Source organism: Ambystoma mexicanum, chromosome 9 (genome assembly GCF_040938575.1).
Source record: "Ambystoma mexicanum isolate Mex_15411 chromosome 9, UKY_AmexF1_1, whole genome shotgun sequence".
NCBI classification, from domain to species: Eukaryota; Metazoa; Chordata; class Amphibia; order Caudata; family Ambystomatidae; genus Ambystoma; species Ambystoma mexicanum.
In genome coordinates, this window is record NC_090931.1 from 385246154 (window position 1) to 385263144 (window position 16991).

The following is a 16991-nucleotide window of genomic DNA, read 5'->3' on the forward strand; positions in this document are numbered from 1 at the left end:
AATCCACAATAAAACAGGCTTAAGGGCAATTTGGTCAGAAATACATTGTAGACCTAGCTCCATATGCAGGGGAATATTAGGGGTGCTTACAGGCAACCATAGTAACCTTTTTAAAAAAGCAATTCTCAGTGGTTGAAAGGCTATTTACTCTCATCGAGCCACAAATTTCTGCACCACATAGTGCCCCAGTTAGAACTCTTCTCCTATATATTTCCACCGGCCGTACAACAGAATGGTACTTAGCTCGATTAGCAAATGCTACGATACCATTGCATTTCCTCCATAGCCCTGTACTGGCCCTCGTCACATGCGCCCGTCATGTTCCAGCATTGCTGATCCTGACGCTCAAATAATCGAAATGTTCAACTTCCTCTTGCTTATCCCCCTCAATTGCTAGCTCCAACCTTGTCCAGAAACTACGGTTTCCACCACATCTCATAAGTTTTGTTTTCTTGGTATTGACCTCCAGGTCTCTAGCTCTACAAAACTTGAGAAAGTGGTCCACCTGCTACTTCAGGTCCAACTACGTCCTTGACAGAAGGAATACATTGTCTGCGAAAAAATAAATACCAATGTATTCTCGTGGTAGGAGAGGTGCGTCCCAGATGTCAGAAGGAAACTCATCTAGGATTCCAACAAAGAAAAGATTAATCAAAGCAGGGCAAGCATAGAAACCCTGCCTAACGCCTTTTTCTACCTTGAGTGCATAGTCTCTCTCCCAAGGCCCCATCTTACTCTAGCTGTTGAATCAGAATAGAGCTCCATAATGGCTTTTAGCAACTCCTGTGGTACCCATTTAGCATATAGAGCCTGCCACAAGGCCGGCCACAGGATACTGTCAAAGGCTGCCTTTAGATCTACAAATAGAAGATACAAGTTCCCTTTATTTATTTTCACATATTTATCAAATGTTAGGTTTAACCCGAATATCTGATCCACTGTACTAACACCCTTTGAAAATCCTGCCTGTAAAATCCCTCAGAGCCTCCCGTTTAACCTTTTTTTTATTTGCAAGAATTTTCCAAAGACTTTACTGCTTATGTTCAATAATGAGATGGGCTGATAATTACCAGGGTCCCGAAGGTCTGCCTTTTTGTAAATGGAGACAATTTCGGCAGAATTCCAGGAAGTAGGTTTAGTGCCAATGTGAAGGATTGCATTAAATAGCCTATGCAAATAGTGCACCCACATTTCTGGCTCGCTCTTAAAGAGGTCTCCGGGCATAAAATACAGCCAGGGGCTTTCCCTTTCATCTGCCTCCCAACAGCCATGACCACTTCATTCAATATCACCTCCAACGGCAGGAATATCATCAGCTTGACCAACTACCCGCAAGTTATTCTCTACTATCGGTTCATCCCATCTCAATATGCGCCTATTATTAGATGGATACTTGTGCCACAGCGGGAATCACCCCAGGAGTAACATAACCAATAAGGGCTATGGCACCACAACACGTAGTGATCAATATCCCTTTGCGCATACACTTCAAATGATTTCATTTTATTCCAGCAGTCCAAATCCACCTGCCACAATTGCTCTCATTCTATTACTATGCTCGAGTTGCTCTTCCATTCATCACCTCCACCCTGTTCAAAGTATTCACACCCTTTTTACCATAGAGCCGGTCATATATACATTGAATATGAGCATTTTATCTTAGGAATTTACATCAACAAATCAGCACTGCAGATCCAGGGAATACATCTTCACAATGTTGACCCTGGCAATCAACTTAGAGTTGATCCACATACACAACCCACCACTCGGGTGCCCCACCTCACTGCAGAGTATTCTTATAGTACACAATGACCTTCATCCCAGGTCTCTTGGAAGCAAAGAATGTCAAAGCTGCTCACAAATTCTACCCAATCAGATCTTCCTGATGTGTCTGCAGGCCTGAATAGTTCCATCATGCTATTTTCAAGTCCCTTAACATTGAATCATTACCATCTAGTTCAATGTCCATCTCCAGATCTCTGGGTGAGTGTGGTGCTAAATATCAGTGTACAGGTAATGTCGGTCAAGTCACCTGGAACAAGAACAATGGGGTGGTTGCCACCTCCTGACTAGCCATGTCAAATATTGGTGGCTTCCCTCTTATCTCGATGGCCAATTCCGGTGGTTGGAGTGTCCTAGCATTGGGTGAGAGTAACCCCGATTTAAGGTAGTAATTCGCCAGGATCAACTGGATATTTTCTAATCCTCTTATAGGATCTGGGCAAATACGACGTACATTCACAATGTCTGATCTAATCACTGAAACATTTTTTTAATGTCTTAACCAGTGCACATATTTATTTAAAAGGCTGTCCTGGTCTTTCCAGAACCCCTGGCATAACTTTGGCACATTTGTGAGATATATCACACAATCTCTTGTTGAGCCCATTGTATTACCAGACCACCTATTCTCATTTGCCTTCCTAACTGAAGACCCTTTTACAAGCACTGCTTTTCAGGCATTAAACTTAACCAACATTCATTATAGAACTGACATCAGGTACTAGTTCTAGTTGCTATGAGTGCTAGTATGCCCACCTGATTCTTCGCTGAACAGTTAGATCCTTCTTCTCATCATCAGTGGTTTCAGGGCAGAAAACATGCTTATATAAACGAGTCATGATGAATTTTTCAATCTCGTCCATTGCTTTTTCAACCTTCTCGGAAGGCACTAAAAAGGGGAAAGAAATGCACGTTGGCTACAGTGTTTTCAGTACTATCAAAAACATTCTAAAGTTAGACATTTATCATTCAGCAAACATGCACACAACCAATACAATCCTCTCTGATTTTCTTGTGTGACACTCTTCAAACTTATTCCGGTTTATTAAATTTCACAACATGAAAAAATGAATGTGGGTTGTGAGAATATTATAAGACACTAGTTTGCTTAACCTTGCCATACAATAATGGTACACCAAATTACGGTTGCTTGGTCATGACCCTCATTGTCATAGATATTACTAATGCATTTTTTGGCAGGAACATAGTTCAAGGATATGATAAGAGCAATTGGCTGGTCTAGTGATTACTCGGTTATAGTTCAAACCTGTGCATATACTTTAAACAAGCCTGATAGAAGATTCCAGTCTGGCCATAAATTGCAGATTTTTCTGAAAGTTTATGAATTAAAAGGACACTTTTATTGGAGACATGGAGGTATTATCGCTCCACATATACTCTACACTTCTTGGTTTTGCCGCTGGATGGCATCTCACTCACTGATGCTCAGCTCCACTAAGACTGAAGGTGGGGCAGATAAAGGGTTAGTCCTGAGAAGGTCAAGAATCTCATCAAGGTTAGTGGGGGAAAAGGAAGACCTTGTCAGAAGAGGGTAGAGGTGGTGGCGAAAAGAGTAGGTGTGGGAGAGAGAAGGTAATCTGCGAAGGTATTTTAAATGTTGGGCATTTTTGAAGCACTGTAGAGAGCTAGATTAGAAAGAGGAGAGGAGAGGAGATGGAGGAGGGTTTAGGAGGAGATGGAATTGAGCCAAGTGATTTTTGGAGGCACGTAGGTTGAGGGGATTGAGATGAAATGAGAGGGATAGACGTCACGTTTGGCATAGTCAAGAGCAGAGGAGTACTTTTGAAGAGCAGTTAGGTAAAGTTGGAGATCTGAGCAGTGTCTAGATCTTTACCAAGTGTGATGATTGTTTTCAGTGTGGGGATGGTAGGTGTAATACAAAGCCGGGGAGGGTTTAGGAGTGAATGCAGTAAGAGGGGAGGTGAAATGAGAAGGGAGTGTTAAGAGCAGCGTTAACTTTAGTGAAGGCTTTATCAGTGGATGCAACTGTGAATTTTGCATTGAGAGAGTGGTGTAGGTTAGTCAAACAAAGTTTATTTGGCTTTCACCATTAAAATTACATGAAAATTAAACCTAAAATAAAAATGATAAAAGTATCAAAACTTAATCTATCTGCAACTGGTAAAAGAAGGGGTCCGGATTAGATTGACTGTCTTTTCAACAAATGTATAACTTCCGCCCCACTGATTCTTTCACAAACGAGAAAGTATCAAATATAAGGTCTTCATCTTTTGAATGCATTATTAGGGACATGCCCTCTGCACAACTTCTAATATTGTTCTTTAAAAAGTGTAGCCTGAGCCATCTCCTTTGCCTCGTATTAAATTTGCAAATCAATTAAATGTGTACAAGATGTCCATGTTTTCCTAGCCCACATGGGCATGCCCTATCCAATCCCAACCATGCAGTTCTTGTGCGCACTGGAAAAACATTCAACCTAAATAATTTTCCTGCACCCATGTGAGTGAAATCTTCGTAATAAAATTGCAGGGGGCCTCCATAGCACAATGCTCCAGGTGAGAGAGGTAAATAGGAAGTCTGGAGGAGGGAAACTTGCGCTTGATAATGGAAGTGGCAGATGGAGAGAGTGGGGTGGAAGTAGGAGTGGAGATTGAGGCAAAGACGATCGAATAATATGAGGGAGAACGAGCGGTGAATATATCAGAGGAGGAGAGTCCAGAGGAAATGAGAATAAGGTCAAGGGAGCTACCATTTGAATGGCTGAGCATACAGCGGGCAGAAGAGAGGGAGTGGTTAAGGAGAAGAGAGCTAAAGTCAGTTGATTCGGAGAGGGGAGGTTAAGTCACTAGTGACAATGAGGTGATGGGGAGAAAGGGAGTCCATTAGTTGAGAGGCGGTCAAGAAATTGACAAGCAGGACCAGAGGGCTGATAGAGAGATATAATATGAATAATGTCATAGGGAGCAACGATTGTGGAGATAGTGTATTTGAAAGAGGGAGTACTAATGGGAGATAGCGGTGTAGGAGAGATAGGAGGTTTGGAAGATGCAAACAGTCCTACACCACCATCCCTACCAATTGGGAAGGGAGAGTGGGTGAAGGTCTAGGCAGGGTTGTGAAGGGCAGCAAGGATTGCAGAGTCTGAGGGAGGAATCCAGTTTCTGTAAGGGTAATGGGGTCAAGAGAGGGAGAATGGGAAAGAAAGAAGTTGGAGGTAAGTCTCGTTACAGACATATTGTGCATATTCAAGAGCAATTTAAAGAGTGAGATGTAGAAGCATACGGATGTTGACTGAAGTGGAGATGCTGGGAGTAGATGTGTGAAGAGGAAGTGTGGTAAAAGTTATGAAGGTTTTGCGAATAGAGAGTAGGTGAGCGAGAAGAGGGGTGGCATTGAGGAAAAGAGAGGCCAGGGATTGAAATAGTGTTGAAATGGTTTTGATAAGAGGGCAATGAAAAGGAAAGTAGAAGAGGAAGAGATAATAAGAGCAGTGCATGCTGAGGGCTGGGCTGAGTAAAGCAAGCAAGTAACGGGACACAGCAAAGCAATAGCTCCTAGTCGAAGAAGCATAGAAGCTGGAGGTTGGCCCTTTACGGTTTGCCCTTTGCTGGTTCGCCCGGGGCCGATTCACTCTAAACCAAGCACACAAGTACTGGAAGTGGTAATGAACATCCAATCGTGGGAAGCGGAGGCGGGAACACCAGCCTGGGGCTACAGAGGATGGCAAGCCGAGAGATGGAGTCCTGGCTCAAGTCGCCCTGATCGTCCATTGATGGTGGTGCAGGTGGCTGAGGGGAGCAGGCTGGATGGGAGATGCCACGCCCAGATTAGCAGCAGGAACCGGTGGAGGAGCCATGCTGTTTCTGAAAGCAGCCTCAGGAAGACAGAATGAGGGCCTCTGGTGCTGCTATGAGCTGTGTGCATTGCTCTTAGCCCAGTTGAAGCCCCTTTTGAAGGTGGAAAGGCCTTTCAAAGATGGCAGGTTAGGGGTCAGCAGTCATGTGAGCAGTCCATAAATCGATCCTAGATGCTTCTTGTGTGTACCTTGACCTCTGCAGGCAGCCTCAGGATGAAGGAATGAGTACCTCTGATGCTGTTATGAGCCTTGTGTCGCTCTTAGCCCAGTTGAAGCCCCTTTTGAAGGTGAATAGACCTTTAAAAAAAGTAATTGGATATGGGGTGGGGGGGTAAACTTCAAGCACCTTGTGATGCATTTGAAAGCAGCAATTGGCCTCTAGTGACATTGTCCACTAGGATAAGAAGCAGAGAAATTGTTAGACCAAAAACATTAACCACCTGGCAGCATGTACCCCCTGCAACTGGAGAGGAGAGGACAATAGAAAACATGACCATAGAGTATTTATAGGGCTCCAAACTTTACTGAACACACCGGTTAGATTATAGAGACCAGACACATATAATTCTTTGATTGGCCTGGGGCTCAGGACTTCCTGATAAGGTTTCCAGCTTCTGGCGAAATGTCTGGCATTGAGGAAAGGAAGAACACTGTTGAATCAAGGAGTGGTCTAATACAACAGGATGTGGATGATCTAACTGATTTCTTAGAAGTCAAAGAAATAGAGGAAGCTAAACCAGACAATTCATAGAAAGATTCAGAAGATACGTAAAACCGAGTTACATTGGCCATAAAGGGAGAATATTTGTCCCATCCAGGTGTACAATGCAGGAGCAAACCTATTAAATAGGGAGTTGAAGGAATAGAACATTCACTATATGCACGTGGTGCAAAACCAAAAAAGCTTGGATTTACTACAAGCAAACAACCGGCACATAGCAGAGGGCAAGGAGACCCAGGAGAATGAGCGGGACCAGGGGAAGCAGGATCCCAGAAGTAGAGGACAGCAGGCAAACAACACCTCATGCACAGCATAGCATAGAATAGAGGAAGGACTACATACCAAGCCTTCCAACAGAAGATTAGGGGGGAAGAGGGAGTTAGAGGGGGGGTACAGAGGGGGTAGAGGAAGAGAAGGATCGAGAAAAGGAGGAGGAGGAGGGGGGGCGAGACAGAGAGAAGAACTGTAGCAGCCCAGGAGCCAATTATGCCTCAATATGTTTTAGAAAAGAAATCAGTAAAGGGATTGCTCTGGGAAAGGATGATAAAAAAAGAGGGAAAATTAAGTACTGGGTATATGGGGGGAAGTGATTTAATTCCCAAAGAGTCAGCCGACACGTGTTTTGACCCAAGTCGCCCTCAAGACTGATAAAATGACCATAGCACCACGAACAGAGTTGTGGATAGAGTGTAAAAGTGTCTATACAAAACGTGAAATAAATATGACAACTATATGTGGTGAAAGCATGTGAAAATATAAAAAATAAATTACAAATTGAGTCAGATTGTACATGTTTGTAACAAAGCACAAATATAAATACGAAATGAATGTTCAGATGATAAATTGAACCAAGATTTACATACCCAATGTCATATCACAGATGGGAGGGTATGTAGTAGCAAGAGGAACAGACAAAAACACAAAACAAACACTGTCAAAGCGATTCATAGATAATCTGAAATGTTACATTACTAACTTAATATGTGGATGTGTGGTGCACCCCACCTGTACATGGCCACTTTGTGATTAGATTCTGTGAATCTGATTTTCTTAAAAGATTGTATAAGCAGGATTCCAAGATGGCCGCCTGCTGAAGTGGACGCACGTCCTCTGCGCTCCGCACCGGCGGACACAACAAAAGCTCACAAAGGTGTATTTCAACCGCAGCAGCCACAATAAACTGCGTCCGTGAACGCGTGGGAAAACAGGTGCAATCCGAAAATATATTGCGACCCGCAACGGAGCTGGACTGCATATAATAGGGGAGAGCGGCCTCCCCTCCCCCTTCCCGGCGGACCTTTGGCGGGCTCCGACTGCTGCCGCGCTGTCACACGGGCTCTCCCACCCCCCGCAGCGGAGACCAAGGTGCTGAAGCGCGGGCCCATCCAGGCTCGCTGCAAGCTGGAAAGTTCTGTCCTACACAAGGCGCGACGCTGGTGGGACCTAGGGACCTGTGGTGCCGCGCAGCCTGAACAGCAGCTACCAACAAATATAGCGACCCCGGCCGGGTCTGGGCCTTCCGAGCCACACCGCAGCAGCCACAAGAAACGGCGCCTGTGAGCGCGTGGTAAAATGGGTGCAATCCGAAGATACGGTGCGACCCGCAACAGAGCCAAAGTGCCTATAATTGGGGAGTGTGGCCTCCCCCTCCCGGCGGATCTCTGGCGGGCCCGACTGCCGACGTGCTGCCACACGGACTCTCCCACACCCCGCAGCGGAGACCAAAGTGCTGAATTGTGGGCCTATCCAGGCTCGCTGCAAGCTGGGATAGTGCCTCCTACGCGAGGCGCTGGGGAGATCTGTAGTGCCGCGCAGCTTAAACAGCAGCTGCCAACGAATATAGTGACCCCGGCCGGGTCCGAGCCTCCCGAACCACATCAGCAGCGGCACCGGGACAGAGCCCATACGCTGCCCCCCCCCCTTCACGCCCCCTCTCTGCAGCCTGATAAATCCGGATCCAGCGACACCGGGGTACGGGTCCCACTCCGCCCGCAGCTGGTCTCTCCTATAGCTGCGATCGGCGGCGAAGACTCCGCTGGATCCTGGAGCACATTTGAAATTACAGCGTAGTTTTGAAACTGACAGCCACACAACACATGAGCACAGAAGTCGAGGCCCACTGTCACCGGCGACCTGTAAGTTGAATCCTTCGCTTTGGGGGGCTCAAAAGGAATAGGCGGATCAACGGGCATAACAAGCAAGGCAAAATCTGCACTGGCCATCCGGTACTAAGAACAGCGGGTCCCAATCCATGCGCCCAATTGAAGTCTACTTTAGCCAAGTGCTGTACGAAACAGATGCTTTGAGTCTGCCCCCAGTGCTCCCCCTCACCGAACTCCGAGAATAGGATCCCGAGCACATGAACCACATCGACCCTGACTTTCCTTGGCCGGGCACCTCAAAAGTATAAATCTGCGGGTTCCCCCCACTAGGGTACACCCCGAAGACATAAGCTGCTCAGCCAAGACAGGCCTCTAACTCCGATGCCGGGCACCAGAACCAAAAGCGCCCCACCCAGAACGAAAGGTTCGCCAAGGAGACAAGATCACCAACTATCCAAATACTGGTGACCGAGGCGAGACAGTTGAAAACGGCCTCTCCGCCTTATCTGAAGAGTTCAAACAGTCCAGCCTCCTGCTGGACCAAATAGCCACTGCTATGAACAATCTGGAACTACAGGTGGAAGACCTTGAAAATCGGTCAAGACGTTCCAACATACGGGTTAAAGGGCTACCCGAATTGATCCCCGATAGCAACCTCAGCGAGACACGCTCACTGACCTTCAGTAACATATTACGAGATTTAGCACCAGAATCCATTGGATTCGATAGAATACACGGGGTTGGACCCAGAAGGAGTGACCCGGGGGCCCGCCCACGGGATGTACTGGTGGCTCTCACCTCATTTATAACAAAAGAATGCATCCTGAAAGCGGCCAGGTCCAGCTCTGGCCTGACAGTAAATGGCCATGAAATTAAATTGTTCCAGGATCTTGCCCTTTCTACGCTACACAAGCGCAGACTCATGCGCCCGGTGACAAAAACCTTACAGGGAAAACAAATCCCCTATCTATGGGCGTATCCTTTTGGCCTAATGTTCAATTGGGAGGGCAAACAGAGGCGAATAACTACATGTGACGAGGGTCAGGCGTTGTTAAATTTGGAGGAAGCCCCGAATTCTCCGGATAGAGACAGGACATGACAGCTACAAGATGCTGGGCCCAACCTGTGGGAATGGTCCATGGCGCGCAGAGGCAGACCGAGAAATTAATCAAAATTAGATGGCCCACAGATGTGCCAGGACCATCAGAAACGCTAATAGAGCCATACGATAGCTGAGTACACATTCCGACTGAGATCTGTTGATCTACATGCTGCAACATATACAAGCTTCTATAAGCAGTCGGTGCGGAGGCAGGCAATGCCAACCTATGGAATCCAACGCGAGACCTTACAACTGTGAGTTTCGCGCCCCTTGGAATTGATTTCCGACCTGACACCCCAAATAGTTAGTGGGGAGGATTCTATAGAATCCGGGTTATTGAGGACACAAGGAGGGGAGGGGGAGGGGGACAAGGAGGGGGGGGGAAAGTTATCAGAGATTAACATAAGGAGACGTAGCAAGAGACTTTGGAAAGGTCCTAATAGGGGAAAGAAAGGGGAAACCAGTGCAACCTTATACAAAGCTAAGGGCAAATATTCTCCTCTTAAATATGCATGGCTGAATCAAATATAGTCTCCCTGAATGTTCAGGGTTTGAACTCTCCAGTTAAACGTCGGGTTATCCTCGATCGGCTGGTAAAAATGCAGACAGAGATAGGGATACTGCAAGAGACACACCTCCTCTCGAAAGATGAAAAGCGCATGGCACATCGAGCATTTCCGCAACAATACTTTGCCTCCAGTGGGGAGAAAAAGAGGGGGGTGGCCATACTGATGGGGAGGGCTCTAGCTTTTCAAAAAACCCAACTTTGTAGAGATAAAGAGGGGCGCTATCTGGGTTTGAAAGGGATGATTAAAAGGTAGAATGTACACAATCCTGGCCTTATAAAGACATCTTGGCATTCATTGGGGGCATATAACAAACTTATTGGGAAAACTGGGCAGCTGGTGTGAGGGCCAATTAATAGTTGGAGTAGACTTTAACTGTGTCATGGACCCAGCCCTGGACAAAACACTCCCACCCACCAACGCAGATCAAAGAAATAGACGGGCACTGGGCCGGTTTTTTAGGGACATGGGAGTCATTGAGACCTGGTGATTTTTTCAGGGGACAGCAGGGAATATACCCACTACTCAGCGGTTCATCTGGGCTATTCAAGAATAGATATGATTCTTGTCTCTACTCCGTTAATTCCACAAATAACTGGGTTGGAAATAGGGGTGGAATATCATTCAGACCATGCGCCAGTGATAGTGGGTGTAGCTTGGAGGGAGGGAGATCACAAATGTAAACCACCCTGGAGATTGAATGAAGTCCTACTGAGAAACATAGTACATATAGAGACCGCTATAAACAACTACTTCAAAGAAAATGACAATGGGGAAATAAGCTGGGGGACAATATGGGATGCAGGGAAGGCGGTGATCAGGGGTGAGCTTATGTCACAAGCAGCCGCATACTACCGAGAAAGAGCAATTGTGACTCATCGGTTAGAAACAGAGGTGAAAAATGCGGAAATACAACATAAAACTTGCCGCTCAAGGAAATCCCTGCGAGCACTCCGGAAGATCAGAACACAGCTCGAGCATCATACTGCGGATCAGATGGCCCTGTCACTACTCCGCACGAAACAGTCCTACTACATTCATGGGGGTAAAGCAAACCGATTTCTAGCGGTGAAACTGAGGAAGCGTAAAGCCCGCAACTACATAGTACAACTGGACGATTAACATGGGAAACCGCATACAGCAGAACCAGACAAAATTAAAACAATGAGACATTTCCATGAGACATTCCTGGGCGCCGAAAAACTAGACCCCACACAGCAGATTGCCTATATAAACTCTCTACCCCTTCCCCAAATAACAGAACAAGACAGAATTAGCCTTGGAAGTCCGATCTCAGTGCAGGTGGTCAGCGACGCCATCTCGGCCTTGCCAGCCAACAAAACTCTGGGCCCCGATGGTCTCATTAACGGTTACGATAAAACCTTTTGTATCCAATTACTCGGCCCACTGACAAAGCTTTATAACACCATCAGAGAAGAAGGGAGAGTGACGTCAGACATGGAAAAGTCTACAACTATTCTGCCCCTGAAGCCCGGGAGGGATCCGCGCAACTGCACAAGCTACCGCCCTATAACGCTATTAACACTGATGCAAAGATTTACGCAAAGATATTGGCTACCCGCCTGATGAAAGTACTCCCTGATATAGTACACGACGATCAAGAGGGATTCATCACAGACCGTCACACACAGGACAATATCAGAAGGTCAATAGACGTTGTAGAAGCTGGGCGAAGGACGCAACAAGAGTTCGCAATAGCGGCCTTGGATGTCTCCCGTGCATTTGACAGTATGGACTGGAACTATCTGTCTCTAATCCTGGAGCGGTTTGGTTGTGGCCCGGAGTTCACCAAGATGGTTCTAGCTAACTACCAAACCCCACCAACAACCATCATGATCAACGGCCAGAAAACAGAACTGATGGAGGTCATGAGAGGCACGAGACAGGGGTGTCCTTTCCCCACTGATATTCATAATGGCAATGGAACTGTGTGCCACGCGGTTCAGACTAGAAACCAACATCAAAGGTGTGACCCTAGGTTCCGAAACTCAAACTCGCATTATATGCGGATGACATTCTCTACATGGGTGATCCAGGCAACACAATGCCCTGGGCAATGGCTAAATTAGAGGAGTTCAGGCTAGGCTCGGGATTCTCCGTAAATTTCCCTAAATCAAAAGCAATGAACATCACGGCGAAGAAGGAAACGATAGCAAGGTTAGAGCAATCATACCCATTGACATGGGCGAAAGACTCCCTTGACTACCTTGGAATACGACTAACTACGGAACCAAGTAAAGTTTTCCAGGCGAACATCACTCCCTTATGGAAGCAATTACAAGAAGACATGCTTAAATGGGAATCCCAGGAACTATTGTGGTTTGCCCGCATCACGGCAGTAAAAATGACCATACTCCCACGCCTACTTTACGCGGCAAGCTCAATCCCTGTGTCCATCCCACCGACCAAGATCAAAGAGCTGCAGAAAGCAATAATTAAATTCATATGGCAAGGCAAGAGGCCAAAGATCCAGAAGGGTATCTTAATGCAACCCCCGCTCCTGGGAGGCCTTGGAATACCTGACGTGGGCAGATACATATTGGCAGCACACTTAGCCCCTATGCTGCGATGGGCTAAGGTCGAACATCATAAAGGATGGTGTAAAATAGAACAATCAGTCACGTCGATCCCTCTGATCTCACTCCTTGGTCTGAAAGCTAAACACAGGGAAGGTGGCGGTGCCCTCCTGGAATCCACAAAGGGGTCCTTGCAGAGCTGGGACATAGCGAGGAAACAAACGTATCCCAACGGGTCTGCGTCCATTTTCACCTATACTACATAACCCGTACTTTACTCCGGGTCTTCGAGGCAAACTCTGGGAGGGTTGGAGTGAAGCGGGGACCCTGACTTTGGCTAAGATGTACAGCGATGGCTCCCCATTGCAATTCACGAACTGCCAGCAGAAGTTTGGTATAGGAGAAAGGGAGCGATACAGGTACTTGCAAATCAGACATTGGATAAATCAACCCATGGTGAAAAAAGCGGGCACACGTTCACCGTCAGGCTTGGAACTAACCTTACAGGAAGGCCAGCCCAAAAAAGGGGTCACCAGACTCTATAAACTCCTTTCGAACTCCCAAACGTCAGATCGCCTCCCATATCAAGCGAACTGGGAAAGAGACTTGCAAGAATCCTTAACGGAAGAAGAGTGGTGCAAAATATGGTCACGCGTGTATGGTGCTTCCAGATGCACCTCGATTAAAGAATCCGCCTATAAAATGTGCTTCAGGTGGTATATGCCCCCGCACCGTTTACATAAGATCACCAAGACCTACTCGCCGTTCTGTTGGAGAAACTGTGGAGAAAGAGGGGACCTATTCCACATGTGGTGGTCATGCCCCAAGGCAACGGTCTATTGGAAGGAGATTCTGGGCCACATTAAAGAGATTTCAGGTGTGGACCTCCCGATGTCCCCGAAAACCATCCTACTAGGTGTCCCGATTGAGGGCAAATATGCAATGTCCGGGGCGACTGCCACTCTCATTACTCATCTGCTAACGGCTGCAAGGATGACCTTAGCGCAAAACTGGAAAAATGAGGAGGGTCCCATAGTGGCATTGTGGTGGGTCAAGATCTGGGGAGTGATGGTCATGGAGAAAATCTGTGCACTTATGGCTGGGAAATCTCAAAAATTTCTGGCGACCTTGTCCCCGTTCCATGAGTGTGTGCGCGATAGAGAGGCCTTCTTTTTCAAACCACGGCTCCTCAGGAGCATACATGTCATATGAGGGATAACAGCATGGAGGAATGAACTCAGAAATAACCCTAAACGGAACCCTTTCATATGTTGATCTCTAATGTATTATGATATCTTGAAGTGTTCGTAAAAGCAGGGTGGGGGGAGGGAAGGGGAAGACGGAAGGGGAAAGAAATTTGGGAATTACCAAATGGTAAATGAAGAACTTTCAGAGGATGAGACGCTTCGTCTATTCTTGGTTAACATCAGAAAGAGAGGGAGGTTGATTTAGAATGTTAATTTACTGTTTCTGAACTGTTTTGATATACTTGTATGCCTCTGATCCAAAAATAAAGTGTTTTTTAAAAAAAAAAGTTTGTATAAGCAATAATTCCGTACTTGGTGCGAAGTGACATGAAGTTGGTGTCAGATTTTGGGTGTTAACTATAGTGGTGTGAGGCATGCTAGACCATCACTAGCGTGATCTGGGTACGTCAACTGTGCATGCTTAGCAATTTACCAAAAAGTACATTATAACGCTCACAGTGTAGATGTGTATGGGGATTGTTAAAGACTCCCCCTTAGTTTTCAATCAATGGTATATTAACCTAACAAGTGAAGAGAGATTGAACAAATTCTTAATTGCTGTATGATATGTAAACATTATAGTTTATTTATATAGCGCCTATACACAATGTGTTTCAAAGCGCTTCAAGGCAAGGGAGGGAACAAGGGAAAATACAATTACATTCTTACAGGCCATGGTAAGGATGTTAAATTAACTATTTTACTTGGCCTGACAACATTTCAGATAGTGCAAGAGCTAAGACATAGATAAGGAAGGGAGGGGGAGAGTGGGAAGGAAATGGAAACAGACAGGCAACTACCGTACTAGGCCTGACGACATTTCTGGTAGAGCTGGAGAAAAACGAAAGATGAGGCAGAGGGGTGAAGAAAGGTAGGGGAGGAACAAAACAAGTGACTATCATACTAGGCCTGACAACATTTCAGATAGTGCTGGAGGGGGAATGGGAGGAAAAAAAACATTAAGGGGGGCAGAGGGGAGGAGACAGACGAGGTTTCTATCATACTAGGCCCAGGGACAATTCTGATAGAGTAAATGCATAGAGAGCCTCTTATCAGAGAAGACATATTATTCGTAATTAGAAGGGAGTTCCTGTCTTACCAGGGCTGGACGCAAGATTTGCATGGAGTAATCCCTTGAAAAAGGTCTCTGATCATTCTTAGTGCATAAGTGGTTGGTACCCCAATTGGACGGTCTGTGAATAATGGAAGTATGAATTAACTATGGAACCTTTAATGGTTTAAAAATTGAATAATGAAAATGGTCAGTAGATTGTCTTACCAAAGGCTGGCACGCTTGTTACATAAAAAAACTTTCCGTTTGTTGGTCTTTTGTGAGGTTGTATGATGATCTGGGTTGGATCCCAAGTTAGTTTTTCCGTGTCATCGCCGTTACCTAAATGTGACCAAGAATATGTATAGACTAGTAAGGAATCCTGTATCTCATCCCAAGTCAGATTGCCCATGTTTGTGATATAATGGCCTGAGACAATGGGCCTCATTATAAGTTTGCTGGTCCGGGAACTATGGTACCAGTAAGCTTGCCGGTACCGTAGTTCCCAGACCGGCAAACTATGAGTTGTGCTTGCGGGTGCCTTTCTGCCCGCCAGTTCCGGAGCACAGCATGTCGGATGCACCGGCACCATTCTGAATGGTTCCGGTGCATCTGACTTCCCCATTCCCATTGAGCCCAATGGAATTCTGGCACCCGCGACTGGGCAATTACCAGGTCCGGTAAGGCTGTAATGACCCGGTAATTGCCCATTTGCAGGCGCTGGAAAAAACTGCATGTTTGGTGGCAGCCTGACGTTTTTACCGGGAAGGCCACAGCCAAACTTGTAATGAGACTCAATGTACCAAAATGTAAGTCTTACCTTGGATGTATATCCAAATCCAGGTCCCAGGGTTAGATCCCTAGTGCTGCGCAAGTGCCTAATAGCACCGCTGCCATATTTGTTGCGTGAGCGATGCAGCAGTGCGTGTGACATCAATCGCACATTGTAAACAGTGCGTGCGACATTACACACCCAACGTGTATGACGTCACGCGTCTAGTGCCCGCAATTTGTGACGTGCAGCCAGAATGCCTTGTAGTTGGTTGTGCTAATAAGGCTAATAAGGCTCTATAATTACAGCACACGTTACACTAGTGCTTATAATTATTATAATGTGAATCAAGATTGAGTTCTAGTATACGAGTTCAAATTCCAACCATGGAGATTGAACAGGCGCACGGTTCCCTCATGTACACAACATTAAGAGGTGGTCTTATTAGTAACACTATCATACTATCATATTGGGTTATGGCGCCTGCAGCCCCTTTATTGTCAAACATGTGAATTCAGTTTACATATCCTTAGTAACATTGCACATGATACTAATAACTGATCTATGAGAATTTGCTCAGAAAACTCATCCACCTATGGGTTCAAGCAGTAGTATGTGACAAAAACTATCACAAATCGATTTAGGACCCTTAAGTCCTCTTTACTACCCACATGGGGACTCAATTTGTCAAATCACTAGCTTGCATTTGGTGCATTCTACTTACGCTGTATTAGCACAACCAACTACAAGACATTCTGGCTGCCCGTGCACAAACTGCAGGAACTAGACATGTGACATCATGAACACTGTTTACAATGTGCGTGTGACGTGTCACGCACGGCTGCATCACTCACAACAAATATGGCGGTGGTGCCAGTAGGCACACGCGCAGCACTAAGGATCTAACCCTGGGACCTGGATTTGGATAAACATCCAAGGTAAGACTTACATTTTGGTGTATTGTCTCAGGCCATTATATCACACACATGGGCAATCTGACTTGGGATGAGATACAGGAAACATTACTAGTCTATACTACTTCTTGGTCACATTTAGGCAACGGTGATGACACCGAAAATCAAACTTGGGATCCAACCCAGATTATCATACAACCTCACAAAAGACCAACTAACAGGAAAGACCAACTAACAGGAAGTCTTTACGTAACAAGGGCGCCAGCCTTTGGTAAGACAATCAACTGACCATTTTCATTTAATATTTAAACCATTAAAGGTTCCATAGTTCATTCACACCTCCATTATTCACAGACAGT

The 16991-nt window shown here is 45.9% G+C and overlaps 1 protein-coding gene across 2 annotated transcripts in view; it reads right to left on the reverse strand.

The window, feature by feature from the left end:
- Nucleotides 1-16991, reverse strand: part of RABGEF1 (RAB guanine nucleotide exchange factor 1) — a 618943-nt gene that overhangs the window by 288807 nt on the left and 313145 nt on the right. For both annotated transcript variants that reach the window (XM_069614860.1, XM_069614859.1), the window contains one exon: nt 2539-2671. In XM_069614860.1, the coding sequence (XP_069470961.1) occupies nt 2539-2671 (133 nt within the window). The remainder of the gene's footprint in view (nt 1-2538; nt 2672-16991) is intronic.